At 44.8% G+C, this 25,021-nt stretch overlaps 1 protein-coding gene across 1 annotated transcript in view; it reads right to left on the bottom strand.

The window, feature by feature from the left end:
- Window positions 1-25,021, bottom strand: part of MED13L (mediator complex subunit 13L) — a 188,501-nt gene that overhangs the window by 11,595 nt on the left and 151,885 nt on the right. Inside the window, exons 20-27 of the mRNA XM_063144236.1 lie at window positions 22,515-22,707; window positions 13,590-14,046; window positions 12,395-12,614; window positions 10,148-10,336; window positions 5,927-6,150; window positions 4,572-4,714; window positions 4,009-4,167; window positions 1,835-2,011 (exon numbers count right to left, since the gene is read on the bottom strand). Coding sequence (XP_063000306.1) covers window positions 1,835-2,011; window positions 4,009-4,167; window positions 4,572-4,714; window positions 5,927-6,150; window positions 10,148-10,336; window positions 12,395-12,614; window positions 13,590-14,046; window positions 22,515-22,707 — 1,762 coding nt within the window. The remainder of the gene's footprint in view (window positions 1-1,834; window positions 2,012-4,008; window positions 4,168-4,571; window positions 4,715-5,926; window positions 6,151-10,147; window positions 10,337-12,394; window positions 12,615-13,589; window positions 14,047-22,514; window positions 22,708-25,021) is intronic.

The raw sequence follows: 25,021 nt of genomic DNA, 5'->3' as shown, positions 1-25,021 counted from the left end.
GTTAAATATTTGTAAGTGTCGTGTTCAAGCGGGATTCGGGTCTCCGTGAAAGGACAGCGGCATATATGTATTAAGGCGAGGCGTCCCCTGTGAGGCCCACTAAATTCCAGCAGCAGATCAAAGCTGGAATCTTTAATGAAAAAGGAAAAAGCGGGAGCCTTCTTCATACCGCGTCTTGCTTTTTAGTAAAGTAAATATTCGTACAAATAAACTAGTTTAGAAATACACTAGGATTGGGAGAGACATTTTGTGGAATTAACTAGTTTATTTAGGAAATTAACTGTAATGATGTTCGTGATTTATTTATTCATTTATTTACAATATATACCACTCCCCATTCAAGAATTTCAAAGCGGTGAACAAATAGAATGAAAACAGAAAAAAGACACATTAAAAATACGTTTTTAAAAGAAACAAAGTGAAAATAAAACTGGGGCTGGTCATTAAGGGAAGGCTTCCTAGAACAAAATTTCCAGGAGGTACGGAAAGGAATACAAAGTTGGTGCCTGCCTGACCTCCAGAGGCAGGGAATTCCATAGGAAGGGGGCCACCACACTGAAGGCTCTTCCCCTGGTGGACTCCAATCAGACCATAGATCCATGTAGAACCGCCAGGAGCAGGCCCTCAGGATGCACTTTTTCATAGCCATTTTTTCCTTGCTCTCCTATAGAATGATCTCTTAACTCGAAGTAATTCTGTTGTCACTCTCTGTTGGACCTTTTCTAGTTCTATTATATTTGTGTGAAATCTGAGGTGGAGAGGGAGTATGGTGTAGCAGCTGCAAGACTCCGGGGACTGGGGAGACTCAGATTAAACTCTCTGCCCAGCTATGAAACTCACTGGGTGGCCTTACGCCAAATGCAGCAGGAGGGGAGCGTCTCACACAGCTCAGCTAATAACCCTAAACATCTCATATTATGTGTTACCTTAAATGTATTTTATTGTACTATTAACCCCTGAGGAAGGCCTCTGAATAAAGTACAGGCTGAAACGCATCGGGCTTTGTGAGAATGAACATTTTGCATCCTGTGAGAACCCATTTCTCCCTTTTTCTGACCGTAAGCCAGACGCTATCAGGGTGGTTATGAGGATAAAATTGTTCCTTGGAAAAAAAGATGGACTATTAATATTGCTATTTAACATTCAGATTTAATGTTCGGATATATGCTTGAAAATAGACCGCCAAATTCTGAAAAACGCTATATTATGGGGCTGCACATGAAGTTTGCATTATTTGCCCCTCTTAGGAATCATTTCATTCTGCTCCTCTCCTGCTACAGGACTCCAAACGCTGCAGAAACCCACAAATCAGGCTCGGCTTAAGCATACGATTGGAATAGGTTTATGCTATCCATGGGGGGAAAAACGGAGAAACTACAAACTGCCATGCATATTTGCCTGATGCATTTCTTTCTAGGGGCAAAAAAACCCTCAAAATGATCAGTCCTTATGGAGTGCTGGACTCTGGGACTCTAAGAAGGCCAGATTTGGCTCTGAGGCCAGAGGTTCTACACCCCTGGTTTAGGATATGTAAACTTAAACAATGCTTTCTGTTCTAAGAAGCCCACAAGTGTATTAGCCTGTGAACTTGAGGAGAGAGACAATCGTGGTGATCATGTGGCAAGTGAGAAGCTAAACAGAAAAGGCAGCTCAGAGTCTCCAGGGAACTATTTCTCAATGAACGGCAAAGAGCTTTCATTCTCATGGTCATCGTCCTCATATCCTTATGTTTCCGGCATGCAGGCAACACGGCTTGCCAGCGACTGTTAGGGTAGACATGTCTTGATCACATACCATACAGCCATCCCTACCTCCAGCTCAGCAACTGACTTACCATTATTGGGGCTGAATCCATCCTCGTTTGGATAGTTTGCCGGAGCGACCTGGATTGTTGCAGAGGTTGGGAACACCAAGATGTGCGTACAAGAGGCATCCTGTGGAGTATTCAGCTGGGATGACTGTAAATTAAGGGCAGTGCTGCGGCCGAACACGGACCCCATGGTGACAGCATCTTTTGGGAGAAGCAAAGCAGAGCTGCTCAGGTACCATCCGAAGCCAAGTGAGGGCACGCATGTTAACTTAGGACTACACAAGAGCAGAACTGGGCAGGAACAGGAAATTGTAAATGTGGCGTAACGGCTAGTGAGTCGGACGGAGAGTCGAGAGATCCGGGTTCTAGTCCCCACTAGGCCACGGAAGCTCACTGAGTGACTTTGGGCCAGTCACAGACTTTCAGCCCAGCCTACCTCATAGGGTGGTTGTTGTGAGGATAAAATGGAGAGGAGGGAGATTATGTATACCGCTTTGGGTTCCTTGGAGGAACAAAGGCGGGATATAAATGTAATAAATAATTTAAAAATAAATTAATGTGACCGGTAACGTTGTCCCTTGTAACCAACACTTGACGGCGTATGGTCTGGCCTTTGGGTCCAATCTTGGGCCCTTCCCCATTCCTCATGCATTCCGTTTCTCTCCGTGATTTCTTCGTTCAGGCAAACCATAGTTTTCCATTGAATCCAAATCAGCAAAGTACAGTTTGGGCTTGCCCTCCAAGCCTGAATTGGAAAGTGCAGGTTGACGTGGGCTTCCGATTCAGGTTGGAAGGGCAAGCAACCAAGTGTACTTTACTGGCTCAAACATAACTGCAGACTAGGGTTTCTCCAAATCAGGAAGTCAGTGAGGGAATCTGAGCACAGGAGGGAAGGACTTAACCAGCAACTCACTGTTACGGCCACATCAGACATCTCCTCCGTGCAATTAGCCCCATCCATGCCCTCTCCCCCTCTGAAACCTAGTAAAGGAAACGAAGGATGGCTAAATCTGCCACTACAGAAGGTTTTCCCAAAAAACTCTTTAAAAAAATCAAAATGAGGGAAGATGCTCCCATCTGCTGGCCCTTGAACACACAGAATGATGTCTCTTTAGGTCTCAGTTTGTATGCTTGTATAAGAAATGCTGTGGGAAAATATTAAGCTGCAGTGCAGAGAACTTAGATGGTTTAGCAAAGGCTACAACTGGAGCCCCATGCAGACATTTGCCTGCTCGCACGTTGGGCTAAACTGGGTACGAGGAGGTGCATTTAAACTCCGCCCTCAGCGTTCCTGGCTCCCGTGTCTGAAGAGGGCTCTATAATTGTGCTCAACTGGACATGATTACGGAGTTCCTGTCATCCAGAGACCCTGCTAAGGGTTCTCTTCAGACCTAGATGATGATGATGTATTACATTTCTATACTGCCCCATAGCTGTAGCTCTCTGGGAGGTTTACATAAGATTATATGGATGTAAGGCACACACAGGTATTGGCTGAGGCCGACACGTGGTGGTGAGGGAGATTGTGAAGGTGCTTTTGTCTTCCTGCGGGTCCACTGGATATCCACATACTTAGATGTAATGTTTACATAGAGGTGGGTTCAATCCCTGCAATATTTTCACCGATTTTTCAAGCAGTGACAGTTGCGTGGAGCAGACGAGCATAATATTTGTAAGGCACTCGGGCAGCCTTTTCTGGACTGAAAAGTGGCGTAAAAATACTAATCGTCATTTTTGGCTGTCACGAAAATGTTGCACCTGACAAGGGAATCTGGCCGACCTGGAAGCAGCCTAGGCTGCTGGGGACGGAGGGCACAAGACAGGTGCAAGCTCCCTTACTCTATTGCCACTTGTAAACTTTACCTCCACCTGAACTCCCCCTACCGCCAAACTCAGATGTGCGTAACACACCTTTCCTTATTTATCACCCAGATTGAAACGGTGATTAACACATTTCATATTTCTGGTTTGCAGAACAGGAGGAGGGGGGGTCATCTCCTCCTCCCACTGCTCCATACGACAGCTTTTTACAGCGCTGAACATACGGTACGGTACTTCAACACATGCCAGCGTAGATATATCAAGCAGGAGAAGTGTCACTTTCAAAACAAATCCAAACAAAAAAAAAAGATAGCGAAGAGGACTTTAGTGCAGCTAAATCCCACCAAGTGCATCATCAGGCAGCTGTGGATAATTACCTGGCATCACCACAAATGAGCCCTGGGGCTCCATAGCAACCAAACAGGCACTGAGAATTGAGGGAGAGTCGGCTGAGGAGATGCCACACATTCGACACACCTCCTTCAACTGCTTGCTGATTGTCTGCAGTGAACATTCTCCGAGCAGGATGCTCCAGTCTGGAAAAGGGAGAGCAAGAGAGAGAATGCAAACAGGGCCCACGGGAGAGCAAGAGTCAAACCACAGCAGTATTTAACCCGTCACTTAGGGAAAAGAAGTCCTGGAGGGGGCCGTAACTGTGCAGTTTCCTACCTTACTGCAAAAATGTTAAACAAGCCTCTCTGTACAGCTCTATATTCACACACTGTCCCCTTAACATCATTCTCAAGTTCCCAGTCCTTATGTTTAAGGCTCATTTCCCCTAATTTATTCATTGTGTTTGTTTAAAGCATTTTCATCCTGCCCCTCATCCGAAAAGGCTCTCGTGGTGACCTCCATACAATCAGTAGAAACAAAGACATGTACTAGCTGGCACCTTACTGCTACGCTTTGCAACCTGTTAAAAGCCACGTGGCCCGCATACCTTTCAGCTCCCCATGGCCAAGTCGCCCAAGGCGTCCAATCACAACTCTCCAGGGAAGTGACGTCATCTGGACGATCCCAACGCACCATTCCCACAGCTTTTGCAAACCGATTTTACGGGCTGATACCTTGCACCTCCTTGATCTATGGAGAAGAGAGAGAGCAGAAAACATTCTCGTATCTACGTTCAGAGATTTCTGCTGTAGCAAATCCTCATCCTGGCCTCTAGACATCAAGTGGTCTTTACTCAATTTCTTGCACTCTAGTAATATCACCTCAATTCAGCACAGAAGTCACTAGTTGGATTCATGCAAGCCACAGACTCTAAGCCAGGAGAGACTGCCCTCTAGAAATTTTGGACGACAAATCCCATAAGACCCAGGCAGCATAGCCAATGGTCAGGGATTATGGGAGTTGCAGTCCAACATATCTGGAGGACGCCAAGTTGCCTACCCCTGCCCTAAGCCTTGTGTCTGCAACATGGGGATAACAACACTGGCCTACCTTACAGGGTTGTTGTAAAGTATATACGAAGCATCTAAAGTGCTATTCAAGTACTAACTCATCATCATCATCCTCCAGGGCCAAAGGGGAGGCCTTCCTGCAGCAATAATCTATTTCAACGTTTGTTTCCATGGGATTTCTAAGAGATCCTTTGCCCATCTTTTACAAACTAGGATCCAAAGCAGAAATTGCACATGGGTGATTTATGTCTTGCCTCACAGGAACTTTTATGAGCACCATCAAATTGAACAGATGAAGCTGTCTTAAACGGAGTCAGACCACTAGTTCCTTAAGAGCAGGACTGTGCCCTCTGACTGGCAGCAGCTCTCCTAGCGATGGGGTGAAAAACCGCCTGGGCCCACGAGGGCAGCAGACACTCCTGCATCCTCACGGCCCCTGATGGACACGCCTGGCGGATTTTTGCCCCAAGGCTGCCAAAGGGAGCACAGAACCTGTGCACACCCAGTGTCCTTGCCTGCCACTGCCACCCCGTGTTGATGGCAGCCACCGTTAATGCAGTGGGGGGGGGGGGATGCACAATTTCCCCAGCCTTGGGGAAATCATGTTTCTCACCCCATGCCAATGGGGCCTATTAAAATGGCCTTTAAGACCCCCACGGTAGCTGGGTAGGGGGGAAGAAACACAATTTCCCCAAGGCTGGGGAAATCGCAGATTTTCCCCCTCCACTCTAATGGTGGTGACCCACGTCCCTAAACGCTCCAGAGTTCAGGAAAAGAGCGTTCTTTCCCCAATAACAGCTACCTGAGATCCTTTTAACTGGAAATGCTAGGGACGTCACCTGAGACATGCTCTACCACTGAGCTAATGCAGAAGCCGAGTTTTCTGCCCTACCTGTTCGGCAAATCAATGTTGACAATGCAGGTTTCCAACAACTCGCCATGCAGGTCGGTGCAGGAGGCCAGGAGCCAGCGCTGGTCGTGGGACAAACAATACCCAACGAAGAGCACGTTGTACTTCTGGCTGGCTTCTCCAAAGGTCTCCCCCAGCTCTGTCTGTTTGTCTTTGATGGGTGCCAGGATAAATGGAGGGGAGTACAACTGAATGGGGCTGGGCCGCTATAGAAAGAGAGCATCACATACAGAGAGAAAAATGAAGGTGGGTTAGCAGCCAGGGCAAAACGTTATGCAAATCACAGTAACAGTCATTCTCAGTTTGTGGCAAGCCATTTGTCCAAAGCAGGTGTGCTGTATAGATAAGAGACTGTGGTAGACCTCAAACACTCAAATTGCAATCATTTCAGGATCTACATGCAGTGGCCATGTCATACAAACTCCTCAGCACAAGCTCCAAACTTAGTTTATCGGACCAAGAATAAGCCCTGTGTGCAACTTCCTCTTCCCTCCCTCCTTATGATTAATACAATAATTTTGGGATTTGTTAAACCACAGGGAATTATGTCTGAATCAGGGATTATAGGGATAATGTTTGAATCAGGTAACCAAGTGTACCGCTCTAACTAGACTGCAAAACACTTGAGTCAGAACTTAACCCACAGTTTCCCAGGTTAGATGTAACAGGAAACTGTGGTTTAAAAGACCACTGGAGTATTGCATTGAGGTGAGAGAGTCAAGGGAGGAAGGAAGCACAATGTTCAATCCTGGCTGGAGAAACCATGGTTTATCGAAATGAGATCATTATGGGTGAACTGGGTCCATAGTTCAGCGGCATTGACCACTCTTGCCTCACAACTCAGTGGCTGACGAAATAACCAATGGTGGCCGTCAAAATAACCAACGGTGCCCGCCAACAACACAATAACCAACAGTGTGTTAAATAACCAACTCTGCACCGTGTTCGCTTTTTGTGGGGGTTACTTCGGCCAAATAACCAGCTTTTGGTTAAAAAACGTGAACAGCAAAGTATTTCAGCAAGCCTCAGTACAACAAAATAATGCAATTCTATCGAAAATATAAGCATGAGTTAACCAGTCAAGCCAGAGGGTTTGCCAAAGAACTGAGACCTTCAGGACAGGTTTCAACCAAACGTGTAGGACCTGTTCCTGAATGCTTCTGGCTGAGCTTATAACTGGTATTGTAGCATCCTCTTTGTGACTGAAGCTGGTGTTTTATACTGAAACATTTCACATTTTAAAATCTGTTTACATATGTATGTTGTTGTTTATTCGTTCAGTCGCTTACAACTCTTCGTGACTTCATGGACCAGCCCACGACAGAGCTTTCTGTCGGCTGTTGCCACCCTTAGCTCCCCCAAGGTCAAGTCTGTCACCTCCAGAATATCATCCATCCATCTTGCCCTTGGTCGGCCCCTCTTCCTTTTGCCTTCCACTTTCCCTAGCATCAGCCTCTTCTCCAGGGTATCCTGTCTTCTCATTATGTGGCCAAAGTACGTCAGTTTTGCCTTTAATACCATTCCCTCAAGTGAGCAGTCTGGCTTTATTTCCTAGAGTATGGACTGGTTGGATCTTCTTGCAGTCCAAGGCACTCTCAGAATTTTCCTCCAACACCACAGTTAAAAAGCATCTATCTTCCTTCGCTCAGTTTTCCTTATGGTCCAGCTCTCGCAGCCATAGGTTACTACGGGGAATACCATTGCTTTAACTATGCGGACCTTTGTTGTCAGTGTGGTGTCTCTGCTCTTAACTATTTTATCAAGCTTTGTCATTGCTCTCCTCCCAAGAAGTAAACGTCTTCTGATTTCCTGGCTGCAGTCACCGTCTGCAGTAATCTTTGTGCCCAGAAATACAAAGTCTGTCACTGCCTCCACGTTTTCTCCCTCTATTTGCCAGTTATCAATCAAGCTGGTTGCCATAATCTTGGGGTTTTTTGTATATATTTAAAAAAAAAACTATAAAATTTTTTAAATTCTATAATTTTTTTATCTATAATGTTTATAAACTGGATGTGCTACTAGTGGTCTTTTGTTTTTTGGGTGTTGTTCCATGTGGATTGCATCACCTGTATAGCGGTTGATTCAAATGTGTATAGTGGGTGGAAGAGCAGAGAAATGTGTGTATGTTGGGGGGACGGGAGAATCCCATGGTTATTTGCATGGTCTCTTCAATCTTTCCCTTACAAGCAAGAAACCAAGATATGCCACTTAATTAGGTGTTACATTTCCCACTTTCGAACACTGATACATGAAACTGAGTTCTCAAGCAATGCAGTGCAGGTTCGAGTCTGCAAGGCAGTTTAAAAGTTTATAGAATGTGAATACAAGGAACGAAAGAGAAAATGAAGATATGGAAGTTGGTTTTACACTGAAGATTAGCGAGGTTGCCAAAGTTCATAATTAGCTAGTTTGAAATACAGATTTATCAAGTTTGTAATGTTCTGTCTGAGCTTGACTTGCGATTAGCGTTGAGGACGTGGACAAAAAGTAGGATGGAATTTTGAGTGGCAGCTGAAATAAACATTGTAAACTGGACAAGAAATCTTTTTTTCTTTTTTTTTAATAGAGCTTGTGTGTCCCGCCCGTCCCGCCCCCTTAAGGGTTCCTTGAAAACCTTCTTAAATACAATGCTGATTTCAAATTGAACTGTGTGGAATTCAGCCCACCACTACAGAAGCTAGTTTTCGTTCTCCATGCTCTGGTAACCATGACTGGATTACTCCAATATGTTACACATGGGGCTGCCTTTGAAAATGGTCCTGAAACTTCAGCTGGTCCACAACATGGCACTGAGATAGTTAACAGGGACTGGTTGATATGAACATATTAGTTCTTTGAGATTTGCACTGGTTTCCAGTCCATTTCTGGGCCCAATTTAAGGTGCTCATTAACTTTTAAAGCCTTAAACAGCTTGGGGCGAATTTACCTGGAAGACTCTCCCTTCCCATATATACCTGCCCAGACCCTAAGATCATCTTCAGATGTCCTCTACATACACCTGCCAAATGAAGTGAGGTGTGTGACTACTAAGAAGGCCTTTTCAGTTTTGGCACCATGGTTATAGAATACCCTCCTGAGGTCTTTTTGGCACCAATGGAAGACCTTATTATTCTCCCTAGCGTCTTATTCCTTCTTTTGTTGTTGATCTTAACTATGTTGTTGTATTTTTAGATCTGCATACTGTTGCTGGCTTTTACTTTACTGTAGTTTTAAATTTTGAAAAGTCTTATGTTGTATTTTATGGTTTTAACTTCTGTGAACTGCCCAGCAAGCTTCAGCTATCAGGCATTACAGAAATGTAATAAATAAACAAGCAATCCGTATTTGCTATAATCCTGGGTTCCAGCAAATTGATCATAAATAGAGAGAGCAGACCATACTCTTCATGTTTAAGTCAATGGAAATGACCTTTTTGGACTCACCGGCCTGTGAGGGAGCAACCAGGCAAGGTTCCTTGAGGTCCCAGCAGACTATGCATCTGACAACCCCTTAGCTCGAGGAAACTGCTCTTTCAGAAGACACTGTTTGGCACTTGATGGTGCTATATAATGTACATTGATGGTGCTATATAAATTAATAATAATAATAATAATAATAATAATAATAATAATAATAATAATAATGTGTTTACTAAACGCCCCAAGGCCTCTCTCTTGTACTGAGGCAAACTCATAGCTGAAATTTGCTGATTCCATCTTCTCATCACCCTTCGTGGTTAATAGAAACTCCTGCTAGAGTAATTAAGAGCAGACTTTGTCACAGGAACATACATTCCAAGCTTTGGTCTTACAAAAATGTGGTGCCAAACAGTGTCTTCTGAAAGAGCAGTTTCATGAAAAGGAAGCACATTACCCTTCATGTAGAGGCTTCTAAAATTCAGGGGAGGAAACGACATCCCACTGACTTTGCAAATCCAACTCGTTCCATATATGGAAACAGGCTTGGTAGCCTCAGAGCCTATTGTTAGTTTGGGTTTCTCATGCAGCAACTAAATGAATGAATCTTTACTGCAACTTGAAGCACTTGTGCAGGTCATTTGCCCGTCCTTCTCTGTCTTGCTCCTTGTGGTAATTTGAGCACAAGATGGTGATTTGGTACTTGCACCGTGTTACAAGATGCTATTCTGATTTTACTGGGAGGTTGTGAAACACACACACACACACACACACACATACACACACTTCTCTGGGCTAAAGCACTCACCTCAAGGTTCTTGAGAGTCATCTCAATGCTGGCAGCTGGCCCAAAGCCGGTCAGAGACTTAATGTGGATCTGCGTGGGCAGCGGTCGCCTGCACTGGCAGTAGACTGAAAACGCCAGAGACTTCAAGTGCTGGATATAAAAGACCTGCTCGTCCTTCATGGTCTGGAGCATGTATTGGCAAGGCACAATCTGGAGTGTGATAGAGAAACAAAAAAGCCCAGATTAGAAGGCTCAAACTTAGGACTGCTTCGCACATTTTAATGTGCACCCATGAAATGTTTTACGTGTAAAGGGAGGAATGCAAGAAATTCAGGTACCATACAGGGAGATATGGATAAGCTGTGGTTCCCTAAGGAGGACAGACTTTGTACCAAAGCTGAGCATGCGGACTCTTTAGCATGTGAAGCAGCCCTTATACTGCTCCTTCTACAGCACAGGGTTATTCTGACAGGATAATTGCAGTGATCAAGACGTAATCTGAGATCAAGGAAAAGATCCCCGTTATGCCGCCACTTAGTCATTCAGAAACTGTTTTCATCTGCACGTTTGATGCCAGCTTAACTCCACAGCCTTCAAGAGAAATTCTGGGCCTTGCTAGACCAGGCCGGCTGAGCCGGCCTGGAGGCGGGGCGACAGCGCGCTAACTTTAGCGTGCGCCGCCCCGCCTCCTAGACGGCCGACACGCAGGGACTCCGGAAGCCCTGCAGCATCGGCCATTTTTTTTGTTTTGTTAAAGGGGCCACGTGTGCCCCGAAGACTCCGAACAAGGTAAGGTTTTTTTTTTACTTAAGCCCCCCCCCCCCCATCCGCCCTCCCATGTGTCGCCCTCCGCCCCCCTCGCCCTCCCTTGCCCTCCCGTGTGTCGCCCTCCGCCATCCCCCTCTCCTGCCGGTCCGGCCTCCCCCACCCCATCTCCCCGGCCTGATGGGCACAGCGCTCGTAGCGTTGTGCCCAGTCCGTGGCTTTTCCCGGCTACTCTTGAGTAAGCGAGTAGCCACAAAAAGCCACAGACCTTCCTAGACGTTCCGCAGCCCCGGCCTCAGGCCGGGGCTGCGGAAAAGGCGCACCATAAGTGACTTCGCTTATGGCGCGTTAAGGCAGGCTTCAGTGCACCTTGACCCTGGATTCCCCTGTGCGTCATCTGGACGCACAGCAGGGAAACCGGCTCTCAAAGCGCGCTAAGGCCTCGTCTAGCAAGGCCCTCTGAAATCCAAGTCCCCCTCAGAGAAGTTAAATGTCTAAGCCTAGTTCTCACAAACAGCAGAAACAGGGTGGACCCAGTATCTGGGTTCAAACTCAATTAGGGACTGAATATGAGGGAATGCTCCTTCATACAAATAAAATAAAATAAATGCCTTGATATAGAAAGCTAGAAGCCAAGGAGAAAAGTCCTAGTCTAGCCTCCCTGACATGTTAGCTTTCTATGTGAGGGAAACCTCCCCCCAACCACTGTATCAGACATGGGAGAGCATTCCATCATGTGAACCTAACCTGCAAGGGAATACTCCAGACAAACGTTTACTTTCTCATCTGTTGAGAATTAGGTCTTAAGAGTCTCATCCACACCTCACTGAAGTCAATTATCTTACAGAATATATCTCAAACTAATGGTATATAAAATAGAAGTGTTCTTGGATACAAAAGACACGTAAGTCGATTTAACAAAGTCTGCCTCTTAGCCACAGCCATCTTTGTCTTAGCTACAGCCGTATTTTTCTGGGGATTTTTGCACCTCATCTTGCCGCAGAGAGAGCAGAAATATGTCAAGCGCTTCCCCAGCACAGTTTGTTTGACAAAGCAAATGGGATTAGCTCAAGATGTTCATTTGAATGAACTGTCCATGATCACTGTGTGGGCGTGCGTCGAGATGTATGGTGTATATCCTCCGCTCTGTATTACATGATTTAACGTCCACTCCACAGTCACAATAAACCCGTAAAAGACGTGTCGCCCTTAATATCTTGTACAAACTGTGCTCCCTGGAAGAACTGCGAAGAAGAGAATGTGCTGTACTCAATCAGTCTTGTATTGCCGCCTTGCCTTCCACTGGCAAAACGCCATGTACTTGGATACCAAATTACAGGTGCAAGGATATAAAGAAGACACATTCAGAGCTGGCAAGACCCGTTACTTGGCTGAAAACATCAGAGTAATACTGATCCTCTGGTAGCAGACACTCTTCTCCCAGCCAGCGGAAGCTGCTGCACTTCCTCTATTTACACACTTCTGCAACTCTGGAAGGATTACCTGGAGTATGAAAGAATTCCTCATGTTTTCAGGGAGGTTGTTCAGCATCTCTGTGTAACATCGCATCAAACTCAAGAGCCAGAAGTTGGCAGAGGCGGATTCCTCCTCTGAAGTGTAGGTGAAGGGATCCACCATGTAAATCACAACAGCTGGAGGATAGGTGTGGCTATCTGCAGACTCGGGTTCCGTGGGAATTCCTATCCTCTCCCTCTCTGCAGAACTATAAAAGAATAAAATATTACATCCTGGTTCAAAAGCTTCTTTAAAGATACAATTAATGGGGAAACCTGTGCTTGGAAGACTGGCATAGTAGATTGTGACCAAAATGTTGAAAACTACCACCAATTGTCATCTAATACAAGGGTGGGCAGATTTCAGGCTTCCGGGATCTACTTTTTTATTATTATTATTATTTATTTGTACGCTGAGATTCTCCAACTCCAACCAACTGTAAAAACAGTAGTTCAGGCAGAAGGACACATGCTATGAATTAAGGAATGGGGTGATTTGATCATGCCCTCAGCCTGGAAACTTGTGAACAGAACCAGAACCGTGCTTACAAGTCCTTTCACCCAGAAATCCAACCCCGGCTTCCTCCCAGGTGTTCTTTTTCAACAGCTTAATTTGCTGCGGGGTGGAGCGAGAAGCTAATTGTTGCCATTAATAACACAACTAGGAGTCAGAAGCCCCTGCTGTTCTAATGCAAATCACCCAGAGATCTACTGGTAGAGCCCGATCTATCTTCTGCCCACCGCTGATCCAATTGGAAGGCATGCTCCTGGTGGCTCCACATGGACCTACAGTATGGCCCGACAGGAGAAGAGCCTTTCATGTAGTGGACCGTTCTCTGTGGAACTCCCTGCCACTGGAGGTCAGGCAGGCACCAACACTAGGCTGCTTCCGGCGCCTCCTGAAAACAACTCTATTTCGAGAAGCCTTCTCCAACTGACTAGCCGCTTCTCTTCCCGGTCCTTTATTTTAGATTGAACAAGTTTAATTTGCTATTCTGATCGTCTTTCTTTTTACTGTTTATACCGATGTTCACCGCTCCGGAAACTTTTAAAGATATTGAGCGGAATAGAAACATTGTCAATAAATAAATATGTTAAGATGATCCACAGAACGTTTTGTGTCTCTCTCTCTCGCACACACACAGCTCAAGCCCACTGCTGTGATGCTCATTCCCTGGTCTTACCTTTCCTGCCCTTCTTGCTGCTGTTGAGCTGAGCTATGCGCCGTCTCTGCCTCTCCTCCTAAGACTGTGCTTCCTTGAGGTCTCTCTGTGGAATTTGCCCCAGGAATTGGGTTTTGCCCTTGGGGCAGGCCCCCGCTGAACCCGGAAGAGGAGGTAGTAGTGCTTGTCTGGTTAATACTGGCTACAGTGGAGGATGCTGGCAGCTGCGGCACTGCGGGCCCCGAGGCTGAGCTGCTGCCCGGCGGGAGGCCTGTGGTCCCACTGCTGGGTGTGGAAGTGAAAGAACCGCCAGTTGGGGGAGCCCCGGATGCAGCAAGGCAGGCCGAACTGGGGGGAATTGCTGCTGCACTTCCAGATATTGGTGGTTCCTGGTTTGATGGCGGCGGCGGCGGTGCAGTCTGGTGTTTAGGTGGCATCAGTAGGCTGCTATCGAGTTGCAAAGTAGCTAAGTAAGGTGCTGAAAGAAAACAAGAGGTGCAAAACACGTCAGCGCCATGCAGAGCGGAAGCCTCGGCAAACGAGCACGCCGAATTGTCTAAGCCAGTTTTCCCCATTATTATTATTAATTAATTTATTTATATAGTGCCATCTATGTACATGGTGCTGTACAGCGTAAAACAGTAAATAGCAAGGCCCTGCCGCATAGGCTTACATTCTATTAAAATCATAGTAGAGCGATAAGGAGGGGAAGAGAATGTAAACAGGCACAGGGTAGGGTAAGCAGGTGCAGGGTAGGGTAAAACTAACAGTGTAAAGTCCAAACAGCATCAAGTTGTAAAAGCTTTAGGAAAAAGAAAAGTTTTTAGCTGAGCTTTAAAAGCTGCGATTGAACTTGTGGATCTCAGATGTTCTGGAAGAGCGTTCCAGGCGTAAGGGGCAGCAGAAGAAAATGGGCGAAGCCGAGCAAGGGAAGTAGAGACCCTTGGGCAGGCGAGAAACATGGCATCAGAGGAGCGAAGAGCATGAGCGGGGCAATAGTGTGAGATGAGAGAGGAGAGATAGGAAGGTCAACAGGAGAAGTTTATATTGGATTCTGAAGTGAATTGGAAGCCAATGAAGAGATTTCAGAAGTGGAGTAACATGGTCAGAGCGGCGAGCCAAGAAGATGATCTTAGCGGCAGAGTGGTGGACAGAAACCAACGGACTGATGTGAGAAGAAGGAAGGCCAGAGAGAAGAAGGTTGCAGTAGTCCAACCGAGAAATAACCAGTGCATGAACAAGCATTTTGGCAGAAGAGACAGACAAAAATGATCGAATCCTGGCAATATTATACAGGAAAAAACGACAGGATTTAGCTACTGCCTCAATATGAGGAATAAAGGAGAGTGAGGAGTCAAATATAAAGCCAAGACTACGAGCTTCCTTGACCGGAGTAAGCGTGACATCATTGACAGTAAGAGAGAAAGAGAGATGAGGAGAAGTGTTGGACTGTAAGTCTCAGGCTAGCTGAAAATGATGGGAACTGAAGTCCGGTGCCGGACATGATGGGAACTGCAGTTTGGAGGGCAACCGGATGGGGAAGGCTGACCTAGGCTTTCAAAATCACAGTAAGGAAGACAAACAGAATGTTCCCATCCTAAAAACGTTACTGCATGGGGGGGGGGGGGGTTGAGTGCCTCTGCAGAGTTCCTGTGATGTGATGAGTGGGAGGAAAGGAAAAACATGAGCTTGACTTGTTATTGCTAGTTCACGCTGTGGAAGCCGGAGAAGCGTTCCAGGAACTGGCTGGCTGTTTACACTACTGACAAATGTAACTGGTATGTTCTTAACTGAGGACTCAGCATATAGAATTACAAAGCCACTGGTTGCTCTGGGGTACACCAGGAGCAGAGCAGTCTAGCCCCATTCATTAGTTGGTGGACCAGGAGCTTCTGGGACCCTCCACCAGCAAGAGAAAAGCAAAACAAGGTAGTCCCAACACATTGACATAAGACTGAGAGCTCCCCTCCCTTTCTTCCCAAACCTTTTAAAAATATATATATAAAATTGAATTTTAAACAACATTTGAGTGGACATAAGAAAATTCATTTCAATTTACAATTGATACAGTATGGGAAGACATACATCAAGATAGTCTAGTCACAAGTGCTTCATCCACCATTTTAGAGAGATTTGTCACAAGATGTAGTGATGGCCACCCGTTTGGATGGCTTTAAAAGGGAGGTTGGATAAACTCCTGGAGGAGAAGGCTGCCAATGGCTACTAGTCCTGGTGGCTATGTGCTACCTCCAGTATCAGAGGCAGTAAGCCTGTGTGCACCAATTGCTGGGGAACATGGGTGGGAGGGTGCTAATGCATAGTTGGCCACTATGTGAAGAGACTGCTGGACTAGATGGACCCTTGGTCTGATCCAGCAGGGCTTTTCTTATGTTCTTATGCTCCCGTTTTGGAGATATTTAAGGTTTTTTTTATTTTAGTGGTGCAACAAATCCCTTCTTCTGCTTTCGCCTCATGTTTAAGTTCCACTATCCCTCCACCGCCCCCTCCGCACCCAAGAGTTTCATTAAGATTGCCCAGGCCTCCTTCAACACCTTAGGCACTTTTGGTGCCATGAAAGGCCCTCAACAGACTGGGTGCTGCTGGTAAGGTGATTTTTGGAGGCAAAGTAAGCTTTTAAATTGCAGTCTTAGTTCACTGGGCTGCTTGGAAGTATATCCTGTTAAGTCCACATAGGATTGTTGGATTTTGATTCTGGCTATTTTGGGGCAGGGGGGCTATTTATGTGATTGTTAGATAGGGTGACCATATGGAAAGGAGGACAGAGCTTCTGTATCTTCAACAGTTGTATAGAAAAAAAAGGAATTTCAGCAGGTGTCATTTGTATGCATGCAGCCCCTGATGAAATCTCCTCTTCATCACAACAGTTAAAGCTGCAGGAGCCCTGCACTTTTTTTGTATCTGGTCAACAGGGCAGGGCTCCTGCAGCCTTAACTGTTGTGATGAAGAGGGGATTTCATCAGGGGCTCCATGTACAAATGACACCTGCTGAAATTCCATTTTCTATACAACTGTTAAAGATACAGGATCCCTATCCTCCTTTCCATATGGTCACCCTATCTAACAATCACATAAATAGCCCCCCTGCCCCAAAATAGCCAGAATCAAAATCCAACAATCCTATGTGGACTTAACAGGATATACTCCCTGTATATCCTGTTAACAGGATATACTTCCAGGACATACTTCCTAAAGATACAGGATTCCTGTCCTCTTTTCCATATGGTCACCCTATATTAGAGGAAACCTTTTTTAGATTTTTTTTTTAAAAAAATGTTAATATAGACCAATCCAAGCCTTAGGGATGGAGCATGATATAGAGTTCCATGTTTCTGACCATGAGCAGGTATGTCCCTCACCAGAGGAAGGAGGTATATTCCTGCACAGATTAGAGAGCCAAGGATTACAGACTCTATAAACAAGGGCTTGGGTACATCGGATGCGCCAAGGCCTTTTCCTCCAGTCCTCACAATCCTGCATGGTTGCTGTGTGTGACTCACCTATGGTCATTGGTATCTGAGGGGGGGGGAGGGAGGGAGGGGGAGAGAGAGAGAGAGACCTGGTATGTCAGGAGCATCCTCAGTGGCCACATATTGCCTATTCTTGCTCTAACTCCCAAAAAATAAACCGCTCGTTGTTGTTGTTACAAAAAACACCTTTTTAACGGCTAGCTTTTAGGTCTTTAGCATTTAGGACTACGGCAGTATTTTTCCTTTATTTTCTTAAATGGCTGGATTTATGTACTGCTTCTTCTTATTAAACCTTCCTTTGTTTAATTGTTTCTTTATTTTGTCCTTAGGCTATTCAGAAACTCATGCACCCTGTAGTCACCTCCATTATAATTTTAATAAAAATCGATTAAGCAGAAAAGCGCCACATCTCTAGTTCTTCAGAAAGCACAGCTTACTGGGTTTGCTTCTGACTTAAGCAAAGCCACTTACACTTCCCTAGAGTAGGAGTTAAAATTGCAGGAAGAAACATTAACAACCTCAGATATGCAGATGACACCACTTTGATGGCTGAAAGCGAGGAGGAGCTGAGGAGCCTTATGACGAAGGTGAAAGAAGAAAGTGCAAAAGCCGGGTTGCAGTTAAACCTCAAAATAACCAAAATTATGGCAACCAGCTTGATTGATAACTGGCAAATAGAGGGAGAAAACGTGGAGGCAGTGACAGACTTTGTATTTCTGGGCGCAAAGATTACTGCAGACGCTGCCTGCAGCCAGGAAATCAGAAGACGTTGACTTCTTGGGAGGAGAGCAAAGACAAATCTTGATAAAATAGTTAAGAGCAGAGACACCACACTGACAACAAAGGTCCGCATAGTTAAAGCAATGGTATTCCCCGTAGTAACCTCTGGCTGCGAGAGCTGGACCATAAGGAAGGCTGAGCGAAGGAAGATAGATGCTTTTGAACTGTGGTGTTGGAGGAAAATTCTGAGAGTGCCTTGGACTGCAAGAAGATCCAACCAGTCCATACTCCAGGAAATAAAGCCAGACTGCTCACTTGAGGGAATGGTATTAAAGGCAAAACTGACGTACTTTGGCCACATAATGAGAAGACAGGATACCCTGGAGAAGAGGCTGATGCTAGGGAAAGTGGAAGGCAAAAGGAAGAGGGGCCGACCGAGGGCAAGATGGATGGATGATATTCTGGAGGTGACGGACTTGACCTTGGGGGAGCTGGGGGTGGCGACGGCCAACAGAAAGCTCTGGCGTGGGCTGGTCCATGAAGTCACGAAGAGTCGGAAACGACTGAATGAATAAACAACAAGAGTAGGTGAGAAATGCTAGAAGATAGGACCTAAAATGTGAGAGTTACACAAGAATGTAGACTTGTACCACAAGCTCCGACTCCTGTATCAACCTGTCCAACTTCTAAGGTCACTTAATGGAGGCCTCCACCAAGTGCCTCCTTTTTTGGAGACCACCGAAGCAACAGCCATAACAGGTCGTATCAAAAAGGCATAGCTAAAATGGCCGTCTGAACCAAAGTTTGCTTTTGAGCTATTATTGGCAGGCAGACCTGGGGGAAAAAGAGCACATTGCAAGGAAATGTCTTGTTCAATAAGGTTCAAGCCCCAGACAAGTCAAAACCACAGAGAACAAGTTGGGAAATTTCTATAGCGCTACAGAAGTAAAAACAAAATGTCATCAAATATGAATAAATATGGAGCCAAGTTAAATGAGCACAGTAGCCAGTCAAAGTACAGCAAGCAATAATATCACGTATGTTCAAGTGTAAAACTCTAAAAGGAAAGATTCTGGGTGGGATTGCTCTCAGCAGGGAGAAATCTCTGCTGGCAGAAATCTATTAGTATTGCTTTCTTTTCCTGATTTTCCATAGGGTATGTGGTGTTTGTGTGTGATGCTATCTTTCTTATTAATAAAAAGTGGCATGAACTCCTTCTATCCAGTTGTTACTTCTGGTTCAGTACTTGACAATGCCAAAGGCAAGACACATCCTAGGATCTTAAGCTAGACATATCAGGTAGGAACTTTAGCATAGCTTCTTCTTTGGGCAAGGGATCTGTCTATGATCCTTTTAAGTGAAACAATATTAACTGGGCAAGGAGTTCAGCATCCTTTAAATTATTCCCATATATCCTACTTTTCCTACCCCAGAAATTTTTCCTACTTTGGCAATATCTCTTACAATAGGACTGAGATCAATGAGTGTGTGTGTGTGTGTGTGTGTGTGTGTGTAAGAGAGAGAGAGAGAGAGAGAGAGATGTTTTTCACAGTGGCACCCAAGCTGTGGAAAGCCCTGCAAACGGAGGGACACTTGGCATCAACGCTATTGCTTTTTTAGGCGCCAGCCTAAAACTTTATTCACTGAGGGATTTTATTCACTGAGGGCTCCACAATTCAAGAAGGACGCAGACAAGCTGGAGCTTGTTCAGAGGAGGGCAACCAGGATGATCAGGGGTCTGGAAACAAAGCCCTATGAAGAGAGACTGAAACAACTGGGCATGTTTAGCCTGGAGAAGAGAAGATTGAGGGGAGACACGATAGCACTCTTCAAATACTTAAAAGGTTGTCACACAGAGGAGGGCCAGGATCTCTTCTCGATCCTCCCAGAGGGCAGGACACGGAATAACGGGCTCAAGTTACAGGGAGCCAGATTCCGCCTGGACATCAGGAAAAACTTCCTGACTGTAAGAGCAGTACAACAATGGAACGAGTGACCTAGGGAGGTTGTGAGCTCTCCCACACTAGAGGCCTTCAAGAGGCAGCTGGACAACCATCTGTCAGGGATGCTTTAGGGTGGATTCCTGCATTGAGCAGGGGGTTGGACTCGATGGCCTTATAGGTCCCTCCTACTATTCTATGATTGATTGATTGATTGATTGATTATATTTAGATACCGCCCCATAGCCAAAGCTCTCTGGGCAGTTTACAAATTTTAAACATTGGTGCTAACTCTCATCTGCTGTGTGCTGATGGGTTGTGTTTTTTTTATGTGGAGCATTTTTAAGTTGATTTTGTATTCTTATTATTGTAAATTGCTCTGGATATTACTGTTTTATGAAAGGCAATATGGATAGAAATATTTTTATAAAAAGGACAGCACCGTTATATCTCTGTTCCTCAGAGATAATAAGTCACACAAGAAAACCCCGTTCATGTGTTAGGAACCCGCTATTTAGGGATATAAGGCTTTGATCAAGAATGATGTCATCATCCCACACAGGATATAACCTATCACATGCTCTGAAATTGCCAATTAATATGTAGATGAAGCACAAGGATCCTGGCAGGGAGGAAAGCAGCTAATTGAAATCTGATTAATACAATTATTCAAATGTCCCAGAAGACAACTTAACAAGACGTCTCACATAAATGGCAGAAAATGATCATGGAAACAAGTTATAAATGCTAATTCTTTCCAATATGTATGCCTCAACATATAATACTCAGTTTGGAATTTATAACGTTTTGATCAAATGCCAAGCCTAGCAGCCACACACATGTCTTTTTCACCTCCGACGCTCAACCCATTAAGAACAAAGTGTCAGCAAAAGAAAGTCTAGGTTGGTTGGAAGAGCAGCATATATCTGCAGTGATTAAGTAGCACCAGGTAAACCATCTAGCCTCCTCAACCTGGTTGGGATTCTTTCAGAAAAGGGACAATGCATGTTTATGCAGTATAAACAGCTTAGCCATGACAACTAAATGGAACCTCCATATACAAAGGCAGGCTACCTGTGAAAATCAATGTTGCGGCTGGACAAAAGTAGGGAGGAGATGCCTTAATTCTTCATTATAAGCCTCCCAGAAGCTCCCGGGTGATCACTTTTAGAAAAAGGACGCTGGAATACACAGATCTTTGGTCCAATCCATCAGGATTGCCTTTCTGTCCATGTGCCCTCAAAATATGTATGTTTCCGAGCCTGATTCAGGGTGCTGGTTTTAACCTATAAAGCCTTACGTGGCTCAGGACCACAATACCTGACAGAGCACTTCTCTCTGGGCAACCAGGATGATCAGGGGTCTGGAAACAAAGCCCTATGAAGAAATACTGAAACAACTGGGCATGTTTAGCCTGGAGAAGAGAAGATTGAGGGGAGACATGATAGCACTCTTCAAATACTTAAAAGGTTGTCACACAGAGGAGGGCCAGGATCTCTTCTCGATCCTCCCAGAGTGCAGGACACGGAATAACGGGCTCAAGTTAAAGGAAGCCAGATTCCAGCTGGACATCAGGAAAAACGTCCTGACTGTTAGAGCAGTGCGACAATGGAATCAGTTACCTAGGGAGGTTGTGGGCTCTCCCACACTAGAGGCCTTCAAGAGGCAGCTGGATAAGCATCTGTCGGGGATGCTTTAGGGTTAGGGTTTCCTGCATTGAGCAGAGGGTTGGACTTGATGGCCTTAAAGGCCCCCTTCCAACTCTACTATTCTATGATTCTATGATATAAATGTAATAATAAATCAATAAATGAAATTGGCAATAATTTCAAGTTTCATGGTGCTCTCACGACCTTCTGATAAGACTCAGGGAGTGTGAAACCAGTTACCTAGGGAGGTTGTGGGCTCTCCCACACTAGAAGCATTCAAGAGGCTGCTGGACAGCCATCTGTCAGGGATGCTTTAAGGTGGATTCCTGCATTGAGCAGGGGGTTGGACTCGATGGCCTTATAGGCCCCTTCCAACTCTACTATTCTATGATTCTCAACGTGAACCTATTCGGCATCTAAGGCCCTCCTCTAAATGCCTCCTCCGAGAGAGGCTCCGAAGGGGGCCACAACGGAGAGGGACCTCTTGGCAAAGTCTTCCCACCTCCACTATGGAATGAGCTCCCTGATAAGGCCTGCTTGGCACCAACACTGCTCTCTTTTCGGGAGCAGGTTAAGACCATTCTCTCAGGCATTTGGCAGCACAGAATGAGTTTTTAATCAGCTCACGGATTTGTCTAATGGCTGTCTGTTTAAAATTGTTTTAGGTACATTTTGTCATTGTGTGTGTGCTGTCTGTTTATATGTTTTTATGTAAATTTATTTTTATTTTATTTATTTATTTATTTATTTAATTACATTTTATATACTGCCCCATAGCCGAAGCTCTCTGGGCGGTTTACAAAAAGCTAAAAACAGTGAACATTAAAAACAAATATACAAAAATTTAAAACCATGCAAAGCATAAAAGCAACAATATCCTTTTAAAACAAGTATTCTGGGGTCAGTAAAAAGCAAACGAACTCCGCACATGTTGTAAATGGTTTTACACTTTGAATAACGTGTTTTTAATCTTTGTAAACCGCCCAGAGTACTTCGGCTATGGGGCAGTAGAAAAATGTAATAAAATAAAAATAAATAAAAAGCCTTCTCATGAGCCTATTAAAAAACGTATTTATATTCCCAAGTCAACCTTTCAGAGAGGCAAAACTATAGGGAGAACACAAAATAACTTGGCTTCTCCCTGCTTACCTAGGTGGTGACGACAGACTTGCGCATAAAGTTTGAGCCTGGAATGATTGTCACAGTCTTCGTTGCCCCAGGGTGGGTTGAACCAGTCGCTCACATGCTCATCCGTCAGCTTTTGGGCCACCGTCTTTCCCACTCGCATGATTCCATCATGCAACACTTTACAGATCGGTTTATGTTGGCCAAGCCGACACATCTAATGGCACAAGGAGGAAAAGTGATTGCAGTAGTGTAACAGGTAGCACAAACTACAGACATATAAAATCTAGAGGTCCTAATGTGCATCCCAAATCCAGTATGAAAATTGGGTTTTTCAATAACCCAATCTGTTGACAATGAAGCAAAGGCCCTGAAGAACATTTCCCCACTTACAACAACATGAAGAAATGGGAAACCTGGCTTCCTCTTATTTCAATTAGACTTAAGTGCCGTTGTGTTTATCTGCCATGACATTCAGTGAGATTCAGACACTCCACACTTTCTCGGGATGCCACACTAAATAAGCCAGCAAATCATAACAGAAGCTTTTCCTCTCCACAATATTTGCAACTGCGGAAACGCTGGCTGAGTCTGCGTTTCTGTTTCCCATCTCGTTGTTTAAGCATTACTGCATCCTAGTGGATAATTAAAATATTACTGCTGTCCTGGAAAAATAGATGTCGCTGAAAATGGGCAGGAAAGTAAATGGACTGTCAGTGTCACACAGTAACAGGGCTGGCATGAGTAATGCCACCAACATGAACATTTGCATAAAGTCTAAATGTGTTGGGTTTTCAAAGAACTGTAGATTAACATTTACTAAATTTAAATGCCTAACCCATGTTTGAGTTTAACAACATTTCAGTTTGCGCACAAACACAAGCTGAAATCTACCTTCAAAACTAAACATGCACTTAAAACTCAAAGTTCATATGAATGTGGATATTTAAAACGTGCGCATCTAAAAGCAACATTCAAAGCTAGCTATTCAAAGGTGAATTTCTCCCCTCAAAACTGATTTATGAGCATTGATGTATTAAAATCAGTGCACATTTTCAGGCCTTGGCTTTTACATCGCAAGGTGGATTTATTTGAAATAAAAAGTGACATTTTCCCATTGGTTTCAAAGTCCCTCCGACTTTGTTAGAATGTAAGCCTATGCGGCAGGGTTTTGCTATTTTATTGTTTTACTCTGTACAGCACCATGTACATTGATGGTGCTATATAAATAAATAATAATAATTTTCAGAGAGCAAACGGTTGCTAAAACAATGAAATCTTCCTGAAAGGTTTCCCTTTATTCTGACCAGTGACATCCTTTCTGAAAAGCAGCATCTTGTGGACTCGTGAGGCTATCAAGACTGTTCCATGGATACGGTTGCCATCGGTCATCAAGAATGAGGAATGCAGCAGGTTAAATTACAGAAATGACATAGGGCTGACATTGGAATGAGCCCTTCATTTCTAAGGAGTCAAAGTGCAGGATGCTACAACTGGTTGATCTTTGTTTCATCCAGACTTCCCTTTCCCAATTATCCTCAACCTGGAAACCATTCCTTAGTCCAGTTATGGCACTGATTCAATTTGGCAAGCAACTCTCTACATAACCATGATTTCTGCCAGGAGTCTTCAGTTTGGAAAAGACTGAAGCTTCTTGGATTTCATGCTGTATCTTCTGCCAGGAAGATAGAGAATGCCTTTTGCTATCCAGCTCAACAATTGCCTTTTGCTAAATAATCCACCTATTTTATCAAGTTAAACATGTATTAGATGTTAGAATCAGCACTTTGTTCTGCTCATTTATTTGACTGCAATTCTGTTTTGTGGTTGTTAATAAATCCAAGTTTTGAGTTTAAACGAAACTTGGATGTTCTGAAGTGGAGAATTCTACTTAGCCTTATCTTGCTCCATATTAGCGCCTTGGGCTTTCATGCAAAAGTGTGTATTAACGCTCTAGAGGAGTTGGATGGTTAGAGATTGGAAGCTTGCAGTGTTATAACTCAGTATCCCAATTAGATCTCTCTCACAAGGTAACTAAGACCATAGCTAGACCTGAGGTTTATCCCTGGATCGTCCAGGGATCAAACCTGTTCATCTAGGTGACACACAGGGGTGAACCCTGGATGATCCCAGGATAAACCTTAGGTCTAGCTGTGGCCTAAGTCTAGCTAATTTATTATTTTGGTATTTTAGGTATCTAGTCCCAGGGTATGTCTACACCTAAGGGTGTAGCTGGAGGGAAGGGGGAGGACTTACCTGCTTTCGCAATCCTCCCCCAGCATCTATATGGGCATGCGAGGTCCCAGAAGGGAAAAGGGATGTCACAGGCACCATATTTTTTTAAAGAGAGTGCAGGGCGGAAAAGTTAAGTTACCCCCACCAAACTCTGCACGCAAACACACACACACCGCCATCCCAGTGATGGCAAATTGCTGCCCACCCCCTCATGGGCATAGAGTCACCCTGCGCAGATCCACGCCCGTTTGAGGACCAGGGAGGCCGCACCACAGCAGCTGCAGTCCTTGGAGTTG

Source organism: Elgaria multicarinata, chromosome 18 (genome assembly GCF_023053635.1).
Source record: "Elgaria multicarinata webbii isolate HBS135686 ecotype San Diego chromosome 18, rElgMul1.1.pri, whole genome shotgun sequence".
Classification (NCBI taxonomy): Eukaryota; Metazoa; Chordata; class Lepidosauria; order Squamata; family Anguidae; genus Elgaria; species Elgaria multicarinata.
The sequence above is the reverse complement of the archived record's forward strand: the minus strand, read 5'-3'. Positions and strand labels throughout refer to the sequence as shown.